Source organism: Phasianus colchicus, chromosome 6 (assembly GCF_987193195.1).
Source record: "Phasianus colchicus chromosome 6, bPhaCol1.hap1.1, whole genome shotgun sequence".
Lineage (NCBI taxonomy): Eukaryota > Metazoa > Chordata > Aves > Galliformes > Phasianidae > Phasianus > Phasianus colchicus.
Genome location: NC_143441.1, coordinates 19821752 through 19840859, shown reverse-complemented (window position 1 = coordinate 19840859; position 19108 = coordinate 19821752). Strand labels below are relative to the sequence as shown.

Genomic DNA, 19108 nt, shown 5'->3' with positions numbered 1-19108 from the left:
CTATCAGGCTCTGTAAATAGCATAAAAGCTGCAATGGGGATTTTGATTCCTACATAAAACACCATGATTTGGTCAGGGCAGAAGTTACTCACGTTTAATAAGTCTTCCATTGGCTTACAGCCAGCATTTGCTGGTTTCTTGGGTACTGTAGCAGGCCTCAAGATTCACTGCAGCTTGTTTCAGGTGTATTTCGGATTTTGCATCAGTGTTTCAAAACAAATTACATACACATTTGATTCCTCATCAAGATGAATATGCGCTGTAAGGCTGTAATAGGTGAAGGCAGGCATTCATCACATGCCCAAATGTTCCCAAAGCAGAACACAACTCACTAGGGACTAAAATTCACGCAAAACAATTAGAAATTAGTACAAACTAACCGTTAGCAAGCCGAGCATTCCAAGAGACTGCAGAAATACATACTCAACACATCACACTATCTTGCGAGGAAATTCACTTATTCCCCATTTCCAGTGACCTGGCAATTCTTTTTTGGTTTTGTTTCGGCTGATTAACTGTGGTTCCACACTTAGATTACCTGTAATGCTTTTCTCGTACCTCCTGTACGTCACAGGTTTGTGACGGGCTCCTTCAGTGCATGCTGCTATCTTCTCTTCACAGAGGACAAGTGCTGCGGGCCTGAACCACTGGGTTTCCTCCCCCATCTCAGCAGGTATACCAAAATTTCAAATGGTCTATATTTACCTGAAAGCCCAGAGAGGTACCTATTTAAACACCAGCCTAAACCTTCTGAGGAGGTTTTGCTCCCTTTAATAATATGGGGACCCTTCAAATATACCATCTTTCTGTCTCATCTCTGTCCTTCATACAGTTCCATCTGCCTAACATCCCCCTTAGATGCAGCTCCAAGGTGTAAAACACAGCATCAAGCAGGTATGCCATATAAACAAAGCAGTACAAATGTCACTTTTCTTGCAAAGAAATCACATTCCATCTCTACTGAAATTTAAAATACATATCCTTAGCTGTTACAACGTAGGAGTTTGTATTATATCATGGCAATAGTCTATTTAAAAACTATCAGAAATTGTGCCAATTCTTATGTGAGCTTTCAAAAGCTCACTGGCATCTAAACTGATATTATCACCTCTCCACAGTTTCTATTCTTTACTTTTCATTTTCCATCTGTCTTGAACTATTAAAATGAGCAGTGCATGCTATTGTGGCTATTCAACAAGATTTTCTACAAATCCAACTTAAACTGATTTCTAACAGCTGACATAAAAAGCTGCTGTAATTCAAGTGCTATCATTATATCTATGACTGATTCTATCATTAAAGAAGAAACACCACGAAAATCACTTTTTATTGATTTAAAAAATATAACAAGAATCTCTGTATTTGCTTATCTAATACAAAAGACCTCCCTCTGATCAGTCCCGGTGTTATCTTTTACAGACATTCTGAATCACCATAATGCAGTGTGTTTAATTGCTGCAACATATTAAAATCAATTTGTGGAGAGCATGAAGGAAGAATGAAAGAAAATCTGTGACAAGATCCAATGTCATTCCACATTCCCTGCAGAAGGCCCCACAGAACAAAACTCTACCGTCTCATACTTATTCATGAGTTGCACCTACTCAATGGATTTTATCTTGTTGCAGTTCTTAGCCATCCTGTGGATATTACCTTCATAGACTCAAGTAGCCACGCGGCACTATAACACTATACATGCAGTGTGTTTGGTGATATCTCCAGTAATCTGCAGTGATCTTTGTCTTGTGAGAAGTGTGTGGAGATAATGCTGCTTAATAGTAATCTACAGCCTCCTGCCAGACCCAGACTCAAGTTTAAGAACTAAGGTTTGCTTTTTACAGCAAACCTAACTGTAGCCAAGGATCTCATGCCAGCCCAGTCCCTATCTTCATTCATCCAAATGTCTTTGGTTAAGCAACACTTAATGTTTGTGAAATAACTGAGAGTAAAGATACCAAAACCCAATCAGAACCAGAATTTTCTCTTATACACATATAACAACAAAGAACCTCCCAGTGCACTTAAGAACAAATAAAGTAACCTGCTTGGTAGCGTACTGCAGAAGTATAGTTGCTGTAGGTCACTGTGACAGAAGCACAGGGAAAAAGCTCCTTTTAAAGTGTGAGCTCTAGTTCAGGTTGCCAGATGCAACAACAGGTGAAGATGCAGTAGATATAGCCTCAAATAGACCAATCCACCCTCTTCAAAATCTCAAACTCAAGTGCAATAGACAAAATCAGTCCTTATCACAGAATCACAGAATTGCAGGGGTTGGAAGGGACCTCAAGAGATCATCAAGCCCAACCCCCCTACTAAAGGAGGTACCCTACAATAGGTCACACAGGTAGGTGTCCAGATGGGTCTTAATTATCTTCATAAAAGGAGACATCACAGCCTTTCTAGGCAACCTCCTCCAATGCTCCATCACCCTTACAGTAAAGAAGTTATTTCTGACACACTGCTTCTATCTAGAGTAGAAGCTAAAAAAGCATCATGTAAAATCTTTAAGTGACTGTTTCCCCAGTTGGCTGCAAAGCACAATTATGTCAATGAGCACTTGCACAATACTTCATTTCAGTAATCACAAGATAAGGTCTCAAAACAAGTAGCACCAGTTAAAAACAAAGCTACTCTAATTGCAGACTGCCTACAATTTCTGTATTTCTAACAGTGTAAAACTGTCAGCATACTCTCTTCTTCCAGAGCATCTAAAATTTTAATTCACAAATCGTCGTGACTGTAAGTTTGAGTAAATGAAAAGTTATGCAACCTTATCACCCATATTTCTGTGCAATCTGCTAAGAGAATCTGATATACATTAAAATGTGTCCTGTTCACTACACAGTTACTTAATTTCATCACTTAAAGATTACTCTGATATCAGTTTTTAAATTCCATTTTGTTCCACTGTTTATGTAAGAGCTGTATTGTTCCCTCTTCTGGAAACCAATTTAGTTTTGCTTCATGCATGTCTTGCACCATGGCCAACTTCATCTTCTTTTACAGGTTAGAACGAGTAAGCCAGGGAAATTCCTGGAAGCAAAAAAACCCAAAGCAACAACACAATAAAATACGCATCAGAATGGTTACACAGTAAGAGGAATAGGATACAAAGACGTATTAACTACCAGATGGAATCTACTTCACAGTGTCTGATCACAAAAAAAGTTTTGTCTCCTTCTGTCAGGAGTGAAAAGGAACAACTACTACTTCTGGTAACAGTCAGTAAAGACACTGAGTATTGGTAAGAGCCAGTGAAGAAAAAAAAACAAGGCAAGAAGACAACACAGTGTAAGTCTCCCAGATCTGAAGAGAACCTTTTTGCCTTGCAATCACCTCAACATTCTCTGCAGCTTTTGTGATGCTTCCTAAGTACTTAAGATGTATTCCCACATGAAGCTCACAAAAAAATTGAAGACAAATACCTGTTTCTTTCTCTCAGACTGTGGATCAATCATTACGTTTATAAGAGAAGGTGCTCGCTTGTCAGCCAAACTTGCTTTCACAGCATTCTGCAGTTCTTCTGGTGTATTAACGAAGTATCCTTTACCACCAAAGGCAGACATAATTTCCTCATAGCGTGCATTTGGAAGGAGGGAAACAGGAGGTACACTGTGAAGAAATAGAAACCTCCAATAAAAGGCAGGGAAGAGTTGCCAGATGGACAAATTTAATTACTTTAGCACTGATTTTCAAGTATGACATTATATTGTTCCAGCCTGATAAATTCTTCTGGGCTAGAGGACTGTGTCTCCTATACCACTCTTAGGCTGCATTTTAATCTGGAGACACTCATCAGCAGTCTTTTAGCCTAGTTCCCCCTGTTCGGGGATCTTAGCTCTAGAAGCAGAAGTCCAGTGTAGACCTGCAGCAAAAGCCTCAGGTAGTTTTGGAGACGACTGGCATGTTGGAGGTTGGCCAACTATGAACTCCATACCATGGAGCTTGAGCTGCTGCAGGAACGTGAGAGGACTAATTGACTGTACCATTTCTCTGCCACACAGCTGTCCAAACAATAGTCTGGAATATTAGTTAGTTCCTCGCCTTTGGTAACAGGTTCTTATTTACATGAACTTACTCCAGGGCTAAATTAACTTCACGAAATACTTCCATCTGGATCACAAAGTATTAAAAGTGAAACAGAACGACCATTTTGGCCATTTCTACTTTAATTAACAAGACATACTTAGAAGTCATTCACCTTGTAACAGGATCTCCGTACTGTAACATCTCTTTCCAGCTGCCTGCATCCAAACCGGTGTAAATCCCATTGTTGTTTACTACGATAATCAATATTGGCAAGTTGTACCTACAAAGAGATGTATTTGGAAGAATTAGGAAATACCTGCGCCTTTTCATAAGGCATTAAAAGTATTCCTTTTTAGTAAAAATAAAATGATTAATATATTTATCACATCAATCTGAAAAATGATCTACTCATCACATAGATGAACAGAAAAATTACTCTGTATATTTCTGGGTTGTTTTCATGCGTTTTTAAGCGTACCTGTCTAATAGCAGCATCTCAGCCTTCTAGTTTAATTGATACTGGCAATATATGAAGAAGCAAAAAAACCCAGTTACCTGCAAATAGTTTCCACTTCCATCCCAGAAAATCCAAAAGCACTATCTCCTTCTATGCAGATGACTCGCTTCTCAGGTGTTCGATCTTTGGCCACCAGTGCAGCTGCTATAGCAAAACCCAGCCCAACTCCCATTGTTCCAAAAGTACCTGCATCAAGCCTAAGGGAGAGAACACAATTACTTTCCAAGTTAACTACTCAAGCTCTCTCTCAACTTTTAATAATTCCTCACAGATTATTAAAATAATGTTTTATAAATCTATGTTCAGATATATGGATTATTAATATTCAGTTAAATATCAGATAAGACTGCAAATGTTCTGAGACAAACATACCAGGACTAATTAAAACTGACAACTATTTTACACTAGCAGTATTCCGACAGTCTATTCCTATATGCTCTTAACTTGCATAGTAACAATATTTCAAAAAACATTTGGTTACTCCAGAGATAGACAGACTACACGAAATCTTTCTATATTTAATTCCTTGAAAATTTAGTCTGAAGGCCATCAATTAAATAATGTTGTCCATACTTCAGTCCTCTGTTCATCTTTAGAAATCAAATTGCAATCTGCAATTAAGTTAGATCATTTCAATCAGAAGCACATAATGGATACAAAAGAAGAACTAGATTATTCTAGGGTTAGTTTTTAAAATTTGCTTTCAGACATGAGCGATCCCATATGAAAAAGGCAACAGTTAACATTACTGTATCCTTATTTACAAAAGGGGGAAAAATGAAAACTCTTCCCCAACTTAACTGAACCTAAGTTTTGTTGGTCGGTTGATTAGTTTTTGTTTTGCTTAGAAAGAAATATTTAGGGTCACTTAAGACTTCAGTGCTAATTTCACAAAAAGGCTCTAGGCTTCCCACTCAGATCAGAAGCATCACTTCAACAGTCAGAACTCGCTCTTTTCCTTCCTGTTCAAAAAACAGCACTTAATTCCCACTTACAATCATCATTAGGGTGGGATAGCTTTAATAAAATGACATACCCATACTTTCAAATTTGGGTGCCTACATTTTAAGCATGCAGATTTGCATGAAAGTGTGCTCAATATATAACACAATTTTCAAAATGAGATGTTTTGACTGGAATTTTTTGTTTGTTTAAGTGTTGTTTCAAAGAAAAACTTGTTTTGTTAATTCTTTTCAGCATCAGACTCTATTGTTTTTATTTTATATCAAGATTTACCTTACACTACAGAAATAAGCACCTAGATTAGCAATTTAACGTGATGCTTCTTACTCACTTTCCACAAAAAATAATGAGAAACTATCACTCTTATGTTGCAAACTACAGACAGATCATGAAGAATGATTAAAATCTACAAAAGGACATTAGTATAGGCATGTATAACATCCCTTCAGACCTTCTCCAACGTACGTACATTTATTTGACTTAGAATCTTTAAAAAGCATGACAGAAATTCTGGACCATCATGCTTTTGTTTTGTATAAATCTAGTCTGTTGAGCCAGCACAACAAGGAAAATATCACACCTTTGACGGGGATGATAATTAGGAAGCATAGTTCGCCCAATGTCCATGGTGTTTGCTCCTTCGCTTACCAAAATGCAGTCCTTGGGTATCAGTTCTCTGATGTGATGAAAGACTGTGTAATAATTCATGGGCAGGGATTTTTGTAATGCTAAATCCTTAAAAATAAAAGAATTTAGATTAAGGTGCAGAACTGAGACATGTAAAGAATACAATGGAAATAAGAATGTACTATGTTAGGTAGGAATGAAGTTATATGGACTTCCATGCTATACTTCAAGGTCACTTGTGCTTTACCTATTCTGGTGACACAACACATTTATCTGAGGCTCACTGGGGTCAGCAACGTGCTCCCTGGCTGGCCATTTAACCTGAGAGATACACAATGTTTTTCAACCACATGTTGCACTGCTGATCACTCTAAACACTGTTGTCTGTGTACTGGGAGGTAGTTCAAAAGGGTGATCTGCTGTAATTAATCTACTTAAAAATCCACTTTGGAAAAGTGCATCTGAACATGCAGAATACAAGTCGTATCAGTAAGACACATTCTAAGTGTCTGTGGCATCTTGGCTTTAAAAGCTATTTGCATTTGACATAAGCGAGGCTGGTGGCAGCATGACCTAACAGCACAACTACAGAGGAAAACAAAGAATGAATCCATTCTGTGTGAATGTCACAAGTAAATGAGGAGTTTGAGTACACAGCAGTGATAAAACTGACTGTCCATCAGTCCCTCTTAAGGTGAGAAAATGGATTTGTTTAACATAATACTACCTTTGATCTTTCCTCATTGTTCAGCATTTTCTCTCTTAGTCTCTTCCACCACTCTGAATTAGAGGGATATTTCAAAGGTCTTTTGCTGAATTCTTCTAAAAGCTGGAAGAATATTTGAGATGTTGTAGATTTCTTTCAACATATTTAAAAATACCACAAGCATCAAGAATGTTATACCTGCACAAATCAGAATCTTTACCACTAATTTAGCACTAAACCAGATGCAAAGCATGAAAACATTGCATGAAAAGAAATGCTCCTTCTTGTGTTTTTTTTTTGTTTTTTAATTATGTAAGAGACAAATAAGGTAAAAAAAAAAAAAGGGAAGACTTCTGACATTACATTACCTGCTTAGTTATGGCGTTTATATCACCTAATAACATTGCAGCTGGCCTCACATTATTCCCCATCTCTTCTGCACAAATATCAATCTGTATTTCAAAAAGAAAGACTACCATTAACGCAAAGACATAAAGGGATTTTTTTTCCCCAATTCAAGTGAGGAACATTGTCTGACTCTTCTTATACCTTGTTCTGACTGTACAGATAGATAGTTTTCTTTCTCTTTCACTGAAACAACATCAGGAAATCCTTTATTGAAAATAAAATTTTAACAACCACCTTTGACAGTTAAAAAGCTACTCTAAATAAGCTTAAGAAGTATTTTTAAGAAAAAGATGCTTTTTTTTTTTTTTTTTTTAAGAAAAAGAAAACATAAAAGATATATTGATTTGAAAAGTCAAAAGGCATTCTAGTTTAAAATTTGCTATCTCCTCTGGAACCCGAGATGATGCTCCAGACCACTGAAAGCTGGAGAGGCACATCAAAGTAAGCCAACTACTTCTCAATCATAGACTCTTACAGGAGAAGATTTTAAGGGCATAATCAGTTTAACAACTTTTCTATGAGCTGGTACACATCCAAATAATTAATTGGTTAAACAGCCTTTCCTTCTCTTTTCCCATGAGCATTACTGAGTGACTGAGCTCTTGCAAAGACTGACTGACTCTGAATCTGAAGCTAATTGTATTTTGAAAAAATCCAGCTGAGGGCAGTCAAACAGTGACAAAGGTTTCAAATTTCAGGACAATTTGTTTTCAATCACTGAAATTCCAGTGCTCCAAATATCACATACACGAGTCTAATCCTGCATTAGTCAATTGCACACAAGCATCTGCTCTTCCCACAACATCAATACCAGGTCCTTGATAGCTGGAAAAACTCTGTAACCATTTTTTGAAAAAATGCAAGGAAGTAAAAACTAAATAAAAATTAAAGAAATCAGAACTAGTTCTACAGAACTACCACACCCATACGCACTCAACTGCACTGTCTGCATGGCAGTATTTTTCACATGAACTATGCTACCAAAATAATTAGCAAAAACTACTGTAGGCAATGCTGGAACACAGAGGGCATCTTTTAACTGACAACTGTTTTCTTCCTCACCTGAATAACCTTTACATCTTGTCGGAACCTTGGTGGAAGTCCAAAATGCAAAATCCAGTTCAACCTTGCACCAAGCAAGATGATTACATCAGCATGTAGTAATGCCCTACAAAGGTAAATAAGAGAATTAGATGAGGAAGAATTATTGATAAATTTAACAGTGTTTTCAAAATTACAAGTAATCCTAACCATTGCAGCAAATGCAAGAATATACCCAGGTCGCTCAGAAAGTAATTCCTATTTATATCCATGGAAACTACAACAGATACAAAGAGCACGAGAACACTACATGACAGAGCAAAATCTCAGCTACAAAACCCTATTTTTGACATAGTCACCACTATTAGCTATGCATTTTTGCCAGCAATGAACATGAGCCTGCACACTGTGCTCACAGACATCTGCACCAGCAGAAGTGACCCACTGTTTATGAACAGTGTTTCACCACCTACCATCTTACTGTGCTGACCTCCACTGCTCCACACTTCCGTTCTGTGAAGGTACACTGCAAACACCATGCAAATCCAGGAGACAGCAGAACTTGAACTGCAATGCGTGTATCTTACGCTTCCGTTTAAGGTGTTAAAATAAAAGGCTAATAGTTTTTCTAGACCACTAGGCTAAGTATATCAGATAAACTGTTCATCAGTTTCCTTTAACGTCATGAAATGCATGATAACAACATAGGTTTTATTAGCTACAGAATATTATCTTCCTGAGCATTGTCAGAAGCAATACACCTAAATTTGTTGCATCTTTTCAAACAAGATCCTCAGAGCTCTATAATGAAGTACAAAATATAGCTGAAACAATTTCTTATGCATACATTTTGTCTTCCCTGAAATTTGTAAACCTCCCCAATTCCCAGCTGTTTCCTTAGATGTTATTTTATATTTACATGGATCTTGCTGCAGCTACACAATTTGGATGGTTATCAGGAACTACTCCTTTTGCCATTGGTGTAGGCAAAAAAGGCAGTCCAGAAAGGTCCACGAACTTTCTGATGTTGTTTTCAGCATGTGAATAAGCAGCACCTGAATGAAACAAAAGGGACTGCTTAACACTACAGAAACCTACTGCATTCACCTGAATTTCACTTAGATTACATTAGTGGCAGAAAGAGTAGTACTTCCCATTATGAAAGCTATTTGTTATTTTTCACTCTAGAAAACTCAAAAGATAATACACCAAAAAGAGGTGTATTTGGTTTTACATTTCCCATAGGTGAAGTTCTATATTACGGTACTGAGAGCTCTGCAGCAACAATGGGAGATTGCATTTGTATCACATCATGTCCTTTTTTGCTTGCTCTGTTTACGCCATTGTATCACAAGGTGTTATAACAATCTACCCCAGCAGGTCTTTGATAAGCCTTTAATGAAAACAGGAGAAGCTCAAAGAAGATTTGAAGATAGGTATTTGTTCGTACATTTACTGTGGTGCTTTCTGCAGTACAAAGCAGCTGAATTAAGGCTGCCCAGACAGCTAAGAATTGACTGGTCCTTGTGCAATGGCTTAAGTCCACGAGCTTATGCTAACAAGAATACATAGAAGAATGTGTGGATACATTTGTTGATTACATTTGTAGAAAAAACAGCATTTCTCAATTGCTGACATCAACAAAACACATTGAGCTTTTTACCTGTCAGAGAACACCCACTGATTCATCAGTTATCAAGTCAGGGGGAAGGAAAATACAAACCAACCTCTTCTGAAATACTATCTACTGTTTCATGACCTAATTAATAATGAGACCCATCTAATCTTAATTATTTCAGTTTCTGGTTAAACACATAATCTTTCTCTGAGATGCAGACTATTTCAAAGTCTGAAGGAGAACCGTGTGGGTGAAATTAGTTGGTTATTTCAGTTCTACTGCACCCTAGTGAACCCATATCTTCCCATAGAAAATCCATAGAAATGCCTGTGCATTGACTGACATTCCAGAAGAAGTGACTAAAATAAGTGAACCGGCACAGAAAATAATTATCCCCTGTCTTTAGGGACACTCCTCTTTCAGAAATGAAATACATTGGCAGAGTACGATGGAAAATCTACAAAGCAGCAGTAACAGCAACATCTGCTGTGTTGTTTCATGACAGATAGCCTGGCACTTTCAGTAAGTCCACATAGGAAAATGACCTTCGGTTAATTTGTTTCTTGACAATAGTAGAGAATATAACTTCTGTATTCTGATGCAATTTGTCTGGAACTTTGGAACTTCTTGTACTGGTTCTACAGTTAAGAATACAGTTATCTGGTTGTTGTTTGCTTGTTTTTCTTTTTTTTTTTTCTTTAACTTATATCTCATAAGTTGACTCTTCTTTTAACATAGATGAAAAACAGAACAAAATAAAATGCTTTTAAAAAAGAAGATTTTAACATCAATGTTTTTATGTAGAATGTAAAATGGAGGGGAAAAGGAATATCTTTAGTCACTGCTCTTGTCCTACACTTACACAGTCAAAGCATATTACCTTTTCCAATGATTAGCAAAGGCTGCTTGGCATGAGCAATGATAGATGCTGCTTCAGATACAGCAGAGTGCTCAGCTGTGCTGATGGGAGGTGGTGGGCAGCATTCTACATACCTGGAAGGAAAGAAGAAGAGGGTCTTTAAAAAAAAAAAAAGAAAAAGAAAAGAAAATCAAAACAAGAAATAACAAAAAATAAAACCTATTGCTTAGCATAAAAATCCCTGCGTTACCCACAGAATTTATCAGAACAGGACAAGCATATCTTTAAAACAGATTCTGAAGTTTTTGTTGCTACTTGCAAGATTAAAGAAACATGCATTGCTTCAGAGATTCACAGATTGATGTGACTAAGACACCATCACAGGAATTTATTCATTTTCACAAATTTCAACGTAAACTACAATGCATATCACATGTTATAATTGAAAGTTAAAATTCAAAGCTGAATTTTTGATGTTATTATTGCTGCCTTATAGTAAAACATTTAATCTTTTTGTTGTTGTTTATATTTTTCTTAAGGCAAAGTAACTTAAAACTACAGGAAACTAAATATAAGCTGTACGCACTTGACAGAGCTCTTATTCACCTGAAGATTCACAAAATCCCCAGGTATGTCAATGTAACAGGAACCTGGGCGGCCATATATACTGGTTCTTACAGCCTAGAAAAAAAGATGATCAGAATTTTAACCATTGTTTGAGAGGTTGTTAAAAACATCTAAGTTTGAAGATCACAGCAGTGAAGGAACATGCTGTTTCAAGATTACTGAATCATCCCAAGGAAAATTCCCACGGATTGTTTTATACCAACTAATTTAAGGTTTGATTGTTATTTACATTTCTGTCTACGCACAGTACTAGATTTATATTCTTTAATTGCCATAAGACAATTGTATTATAAGCAGGTGTATTTGGAAACACTAAAGTAAACTTTTATGCTGAATTTTTATTTCAAGTAGCATGAACAGAGAAAAAAAAACAAGACAACTATCTTCTATTATGCTCTAAGTTCTTCTGTTACAGGTAGAAATTCTGCTGAACTTGCACTTCTAAAACCAGCTATGATGCCTGCAGAATTTAGGCTGACGTGGCTGAAGCATTACTACAGAAGTAAGAGACCTTCCTAACTCTTTCTGAAGCAGAGATAAGAACCCTTTATTTCTCTCATACAGATACAAACAAAAACAAACAACAAAAAAAAGCCAGCAAACAAGCAAAAAAGACCCCCAAAACTAAATGTAACCATCTTCACCCCCATCCCTCCAAATCTCCTTCACATAATGAAAGCACTTCATAACAGAGCCTGAGAGCTAATAGAGCTGAAGTTTATGGTGTTGTATTTCTAGTTCTTGCACATCTCCCTAAAGCATTTTTCATAAAAATAAACATCAGACAGGACCAGCATCCATTTCTAACATATTTGATAGTGCTACCAATACAAACACCTCTCTGGTTGTGATCTTACTCAGTTAACCACTGCCTAATGTTTGCAGGATTGAAGTAGTTGTAGTTACAACTTTACAAAACAAAGAAGCAAAAAACCCAAAACACACAAGCAAGCAAATAAAAACAACAAAAGCCCCACAGACCTTATGCAGTAGGAGTCATCTACTTGGTGTTCTGCTGTTAATTCAGTACTTTTTCATACCTTTTCAATAACAGCAGGAATGACTTCCAGGCTGCTTGGGCGGACAGATAGTTTGTTATACAGCCTAGCAGCTTCAACCTAAAGAAATGCATATAACCATTACACTGATTTATCAATGCAATTCAGTCTTTTCCAACTTGCTTCAACATGAATAAATTGAAAAAATGTCAAATTAAAAGCAACAAGGTATCAAATCCCACACAGAAAAATGCAGTTCCTCTCATGGTATAAACTGGCAAGCTATAATTTTTCTTGAGGCTCTTACATATTTCTTCCCAGAAAGTGGTGTTTCTTCTTCTTGGAAAGTTTATTTTGCTTTCTTCCATCTCAGATGAGACAGACAAGGGTGATTTATCCCAGCTGAGAACCTAAAACCCAGCACAAATTCTAGTGTGGCTGTGGACAAAGAAATTCCAAGTGGTCTGGTGAAGTACAGTGACAGTTTTAAACCACTAGATGGAGCAAATCAACAGCATTATAAAATCTGCTAGGAAATGCCAGTGTCTGGGATTCTTACTCCTATGCTAAGGAAAAACTATTACCAGTTATTTAACTGAAGCCATTTTGGAGAAATGGATATGTCTGCATACCTGTGGGAATTCCTGGAAAGCTCCCATGGTTTCCTGATTTCTGTCAGAAGAGCCTCCAATTACAATCAAAGGCCTAGGAAAGTATAAACATGCATACATATATTTTTATAATTGCAATCACATCTGCAAGCTTACTTTACAATCAAATCTTAATATTGTCAAGACCTCAGCAGGAATAGAAAATGACCAGCATACTACAGGAGTAAATCCTAAATATCACCCTGGACTTCCTAGCATCCTTTGATTCATCAGTTTGAGGACATTCTGGCCATATGAGATGATCCCCATCTAGCATAAAAATTCTAAAAAAAGTCACATTGCTAGCTATTTTAATTAGTTTGGTAGCACAAGTGGCAAAGTAGTTGGAGAGAAATGACAATTTCTCTCACAACAAATACTAAGACTTATTTGCAAGAGACACTGTAACATGCAGAAACATCAGAACCAAGAAACACAGTAGGAAGTGATCTTTTCAGAATCAGTTTTCTTTGCATACCATTTGGAACACAACAGAAATTAACTGAGTATTTGACAGCTCTTCTCCTTGCATTCAGTTCTTACTTCAAAAAAAAAACCTCCAAAGACCAAGGAGACAAAACCTAACATGTTTATAAGTAGCCCTGTTCTTAAACTGGTTATAGCTATGTGTGAAAGGTGGTGCTAGCTTACAATACGGGTAATACATTCCACATTAAAACATTTTTGTTGTCAGTTCCACAAAATACAATCAATTATTATCCCATGGTGAATGAAAATTGGTCTCTCATTGAGTCTGTAAGTCAAAATTGAACTTCCTAAAGTGCAAAGTGCTGGATCAAGAAGAGAAAGCTCTCTTATTAATTTGCACATTCATCCATACTGAACTGAAACACTGACCCAATGTCTCAAACCTAGCTGTCAGGCTTCTAAATGATTTCTCCTCAGATACAGCCTTTCCTTTGATTGTATTTACATATACAATGTGTTAAGATAAAACATAAACAGCACATTCAAAGCATAGCCCTAAATTTAGACACTCCTAAGATTCTGGGATATGTTTGTCTAGATCCAAGACTTGTATTCAGACTATTCTCTACCACAAATTAAACCTCAGTTTGAATACCTGGACATGGTGAGATTAGAACTTCAGGCTGTATCTCACTTCTATTACAAATCCTTATGGAAAATGCATTTAGTGAATACTCTGTAGATATTTTATTTCACTGATGGTACTGGGTTTTTTTTTCCTCTCCTTTCAGCAACATGATTACTTCTATCCATATACAATCAGTTTGTTTCACTGCCACAAACTTTACATTCCTTTCACTTCATTTCTCAATTCTTTTTATTAAAAGTTCTAATAAATAAAACAAAATAAACACTATTTAGGAGTAGTAGCCCCAATGTACATATACAATGAAGAGATGTTACATCCTCAACATGGCAAGCCACAACAGCTACACTACAAAAAGATCTGGCTCTGCTTGAAATCTTAGAATTATAGAATCCTATAAAAGGAAAGGACCTCTAAGGGCCACCTAGCAATCCTGCAATGAACAGGGAGATGCACAGCTACATCAGGTTGCCTAGGGCCCTATCCAGCTTCACCTTGAAAGTCTCCAGAGACAGGACATCAATTACAACACTAGGTAACCTTTTCCAGTGCCTCACCTCCCTCACTGTAAAAGACTTTCTTTATATCTAACCTAAATCTACCCTCTTGGAGCTTGAGTTACATAACTGCAACCAGAAATAAGGGTTTCCCTCTATGTGATCACCATACTATACTACTGGTCCAACAGTATGCATTTGTAAAAGCAGTGCTTATTACTGCTAGTTAGATTTAATTAAGTCCAAAACAGCGAAACAGGAAGAACAATGACTACAATTAAACTAATAAGAGTACCAAGCATTATGGATTTGCAAGTGAAGAACTTACGTAAACTGAAGAAACATTTCAACTGCAATCTCAGGTAAAGAACTGTATTGCACCATGCCTATCTAATGAAATCTTACAACTATTGCAAACTATTCTTTGCTGACTACTTTTACAGCCTGAAATACAAACACTTTTACTCAGAATGAGGCAGGAGAGAAGGTGGCAGAACCGTAGATAGTTTTTAACACATTTTACCCTCAGAAACATAGCTTACCAAGGCCTTACTTGCTACCTAGTTGTCTTAATTTATATGTCTGACAGCTTGCTGGGACAAGATTTCATGGTAAACTAGGGCACTTCTACTCAGTCAGTCAGTGCTTGACTTTCTTCTAGTCAATCCATAAGAGCTTTTTCACCCGAGAGGGACTAAACAGAGGGGAATCAGAAGAATGGGTTTCTAGGCTCAAGGAGGATAATTCAGATTGAGCTTTGAGGACTACCACTTAGAGTTACTAAAGTCAGAACCACTGGGACCAGTTCAGCTATTAACCTACTTCTATGAGAAGCAAGTTGAAATTCAGATCACAGCAGCATGTCACAAAACCAGGTGAAATGCCATGGAGTCACAAGACACAACAGTGAACTCTAATCTTGCCCTACATTGAGAAGAGAATATTTGGGCCTACGTCCCTTTTCATGGCAGACAATCAGACTGGTATTACCATGCTCCTTAGCACGTATCATGTTTTCATCATCACATTAAGCAGGAATAAGGAATGGCTGCTACTGAATGAAGCGATCCTCTCCTTCCCTTTGCTTGGCTTCTCTTCTTTTCTAACACCTTATCTCCTTAATGCCTGACCAAGTCTTCATGCTGCTGTCTAGTGAAACAGACTAGAAACCTTATCAGTAAACTCAACAGAAAAATCACTAGTCTTCCTCTCTGAAGCAAAGCACCATGTATTTCACGAGGAATGCCAACTGAAAAGGTGAAAACACTTTTGAGACTCTCGAACACTCAGTGGAAGCTGTGAATAATGAAAGAGCCAAGGAAAGTGACTTTCATAAAGCTGAATTTAGCTTTTGTGTATGTTTATTTCTCTCCCTAAGGCATGTAACAGGCAAAAGGCAAGACTGATGGGACTAGTGGAAAAATGCCTGTTCAAAAATTGTGGTTTGCTCAGTGAAAACCCATCTCCTTCTTACTACAGTGTCTTCAAGTAAACAAGTCACTCCCTCATCCTTTCGCCAAGAATAGAGGCTTGCACAAGATGAAGTTGGGTAAATAGAGCTTATCTCATACAAGAATCAGCTTAAGTGAAAAGAGCAACATGTCCTGTAAACTCATCAGCAAGTGCCATAAACATTTCTTCTTATTGCCAAATTCATGACTGTTCAAAAGAAAAACTTATTTATTTAAAGTCACATAGGGATAGCAAAACTTTGGTCAATAACTACTGACAAATTAAAAAAAGAAGAAGTCTGAACACTACAGAATTTTTTCCAGTGTCAGAGACTTCATTTAGTAGAGCTCCCATTACCAACCTTCCCTTTCCAATGAGCCATTACAGACCTATTTCTCCAGGTCATACGTATGTGGTATTATTACACAGCTTCTGCCCCAAGTACTTCATGCAGCATTCTGAACAGCTTTCAGGGGCAGTCCAGCTAAGGTTGCCACGTCTCAGTGAAGGTTTGTGGGAGTAAATGCTATTGCTCTATATCATCTCTTAATCCAGTGTTTAATCACCCCTCAAAATGTCTGTGTGGGGAGCAAATACAGATTTTAACGATGCAGTTGTCAATTTGTTCGTATATGAAATACGGAAAATACAGTAATTCATAAGTAATATGGCTTTCAAACATAGAAAAAAATCTAAAATTCTTCCAAAACTCAGTGAAGTGTTACAGGCTGTATCTTACCTTCATTTTCAAATGCATCCATGTAATAAGGTATATTGATAGATTTTTCAATAAATACATACTAGAGTAGGACAAAAAGGAAAACTTATCCATGAGGATACAAAAAGCTGAACTAAGTTACTTAGGCACAAATGAAGAATTCACTACTCGCTACCTACAAGAAAAAAAGAAGGTAATATACTAAATAGTGCAGAGCTCAATATCTACAACAAATAACAGTGAAGAGTTTTAAAGAGAAAGTGGAATTAAATTACCAGCAATTCACGGTTGCATTTGCCATCCCACCAAGGGTATGTAAAAAACCTGGACCAGAAACTACAAGACATACTCCTGGCCTAGACAGAAAAATAAAAAAGAAAGAAAAAAGGAAAGTGAGTACAGTAAATATCCAATTAATCGCAAACAAAAATTAGTAATATGTTGAAAAATAAGATATTGAACTTCTATTAATGATGTCAAAATGCATGAACAACATGGGATTTGTAGAAAGGACTAACCACAGATAATGCAATCAGAAATTATTTATATTTACCAGCAAATAAAAAAGCAAGTGAACAGTTGTCATGTGCTAACCACAGACAGGTTCAAAACATGATAAGCCACCATATACTTAGCATCATGATTATGCAGCACTTTATTTGTTTTGCCACATCTGTTCCATCATTTAATGCCTATGTGGAATTTGGTAAGCCACTTAAGTTGTCTCAACTCCATGTAAGCACTGGGTATCAAGAAAAAGAGCTCACGAGGAGAGAAAATAATCTGACTCAAAGCAAACTTTATTGTAGTCTAAATCAAGCACAGGCATGTCTTATTCCAGATAAAGAGATAAAAATCATCATTCTTAATTACTGGGCATTCTCCAACAGTCCTGTGGGCTATGCAGATATGAGAAGAAAAAAAAAAAAAAAGAAAAGCTTATTTCTAGAGGATTACTGAAAGGAAGAAAAACCTCAAAACAGGTCTAATACTTGCAGATAGGAAAAGGATTGATCATCTCCACCAAGTCTGCATTTGTAAGTGCACACCAGTTACTGACTTCAGGAAAAAAAAAACCATAGGATGCCGAAACAGCAATACCCTTTATTTCACAGGCCACAGAATGCTTCCCAGCAGCGCTAAGAGCAAAATGCAGAAGAGGAAAATCCAGTGTTTTGTCAGGAGAAGTACATGATGAACAGGCAACCATATAATTAATCTCTGTATCAACAAGGTGTTTGTTGAGTGACATGACAAGACTAAGCTATAGCAGAGCAAGTCTACCAAGCTGCAACAAACAATGGCTGTTAGTTCTGCCCTTCATACCAGCAGTGTTAAACTACTCACAAGAAACCAAAAGGGAAAAATTTAAGGCAGTTATAAGAGTCACAGTATTACATGACTTTCAGCATTTCTTTGTTCCTGCCCTGAATCGTACCAATAGAAATATTGATAACTGTATTGACAAATAGTTTAAAATTGATGTTTCATTTTAATTGTTCTATATCTGCACACACTAAAAAACCCAGCTCCAAACCAAGCTTCTGTTGTATATAATATAGTTGATATAAATTATTTCATTATAAATGTTGATAAATATAGAATTTACCTGCCAGTCAAATATCCAATGGCAGATGCAGCGTAACAAGCCTATGGAAAATATCGTGGAGTTACACAGTTATTATTAACATATGCACATGTCATAGTATGTAAATAACATTCAACAGCAGAACTGAAATTAAGCAGGTAAAGATGTTTCCCTGATAATTACTTAGCTTAAATAGAACTTGAAGCAGCCTTTTGCCCTTCCCAATTACAAAGATGTATTTGTACAAAGAATCGTTGAATATCTCAAGTTGGAAGGGACACTAAAGACCATCAAGTCCATTAAACTTAAAATCAACATAAGCAAGAAACACAGGTAGAACAGATACAGGCACTGAACTTCAAATTTGAAACCACTCATGTGAACACTAGGTTTGAAAGATAGCTAAAGCAGAGGATTGCTGCTTCTAGACAAAGAGAGTTTAATTAAATACTACCTTGTTTTCAACTCAAATACAAGTAAACTAAAATATAGTTTACTAGTTACATTATGTAAGTGTTTTTGTACACACTGGTCCAGTAAAAATAATGCTGCCATGTCTAGGAGCAACCCTGCAGCCCCCTGTGCTAAATGTGCTGGGACTGGCAGTAGGACTTGCAATCAGTGCGTTGCAAAATCTTTCTGCACCAACCTGAGCTTCATGCTTGGTACATGATGTCAGATTATGTTACAATGAACAGATTAATTACAGGCCTTGAAAATATGGCCACAGATTGA

At 36.8% G+C, this 19108-nt stretch overlaps 1 protein-coding gene across 4 annotated transcripts in view; it reads right to left on the bottom strand.

Annotated features, from left to right (window-relative positions):
• Positions 1–94: 94 nt before the first annotated feature.
• HACL1 (2-hydroxyacyl-CoA lyase 1) overlaps positions 95–19108 on the bottom strand; it is a 21365-nt gene continuing 2351 nt past the window's right edge. Inside the window, exons 3-18 of one of the 4 annotated variants that reach the window (XR_016467727.1) lie at positions 18395–18435; positions 17061–17141; positions 13026–13098; positions 12436–12513; positions 11355–11449; positions 10790–10902; positions 9211–9346; positions 8313–8418; positions 7211–7294; positions 6864–6965; positions 6090–6244; positions 4585–4743; positions 4202–4309; positions 3426–3612; positions 559–705; positions 95–267 (exon numbers count right to left, since the gene is read on the bottom strand). Coding sequence is in view for 3 of the 4 variants with exons in the window: in XM_090142604.1 (XP_089998730.1) it covers positions 667–705; positions 3426–3612; positions 4202–4309; positions 4585–4743; positions 6090–6244; positions 6864–6965; positions 7211–7294; positions 8313–8418; positions 9211–9346; positions 10790–10902; positions 11355–11449; positions 12436–12513; positions 13026–13098; positions 17061–17141; positions 18395–18435 (1557 nt within the window). In the remaining variant the exon portion in view is untranslated. The other 3 variants (XM_090142605.1, XM_090142604.1, XM_031590173.2) reach the window with 3 other exon arrangements.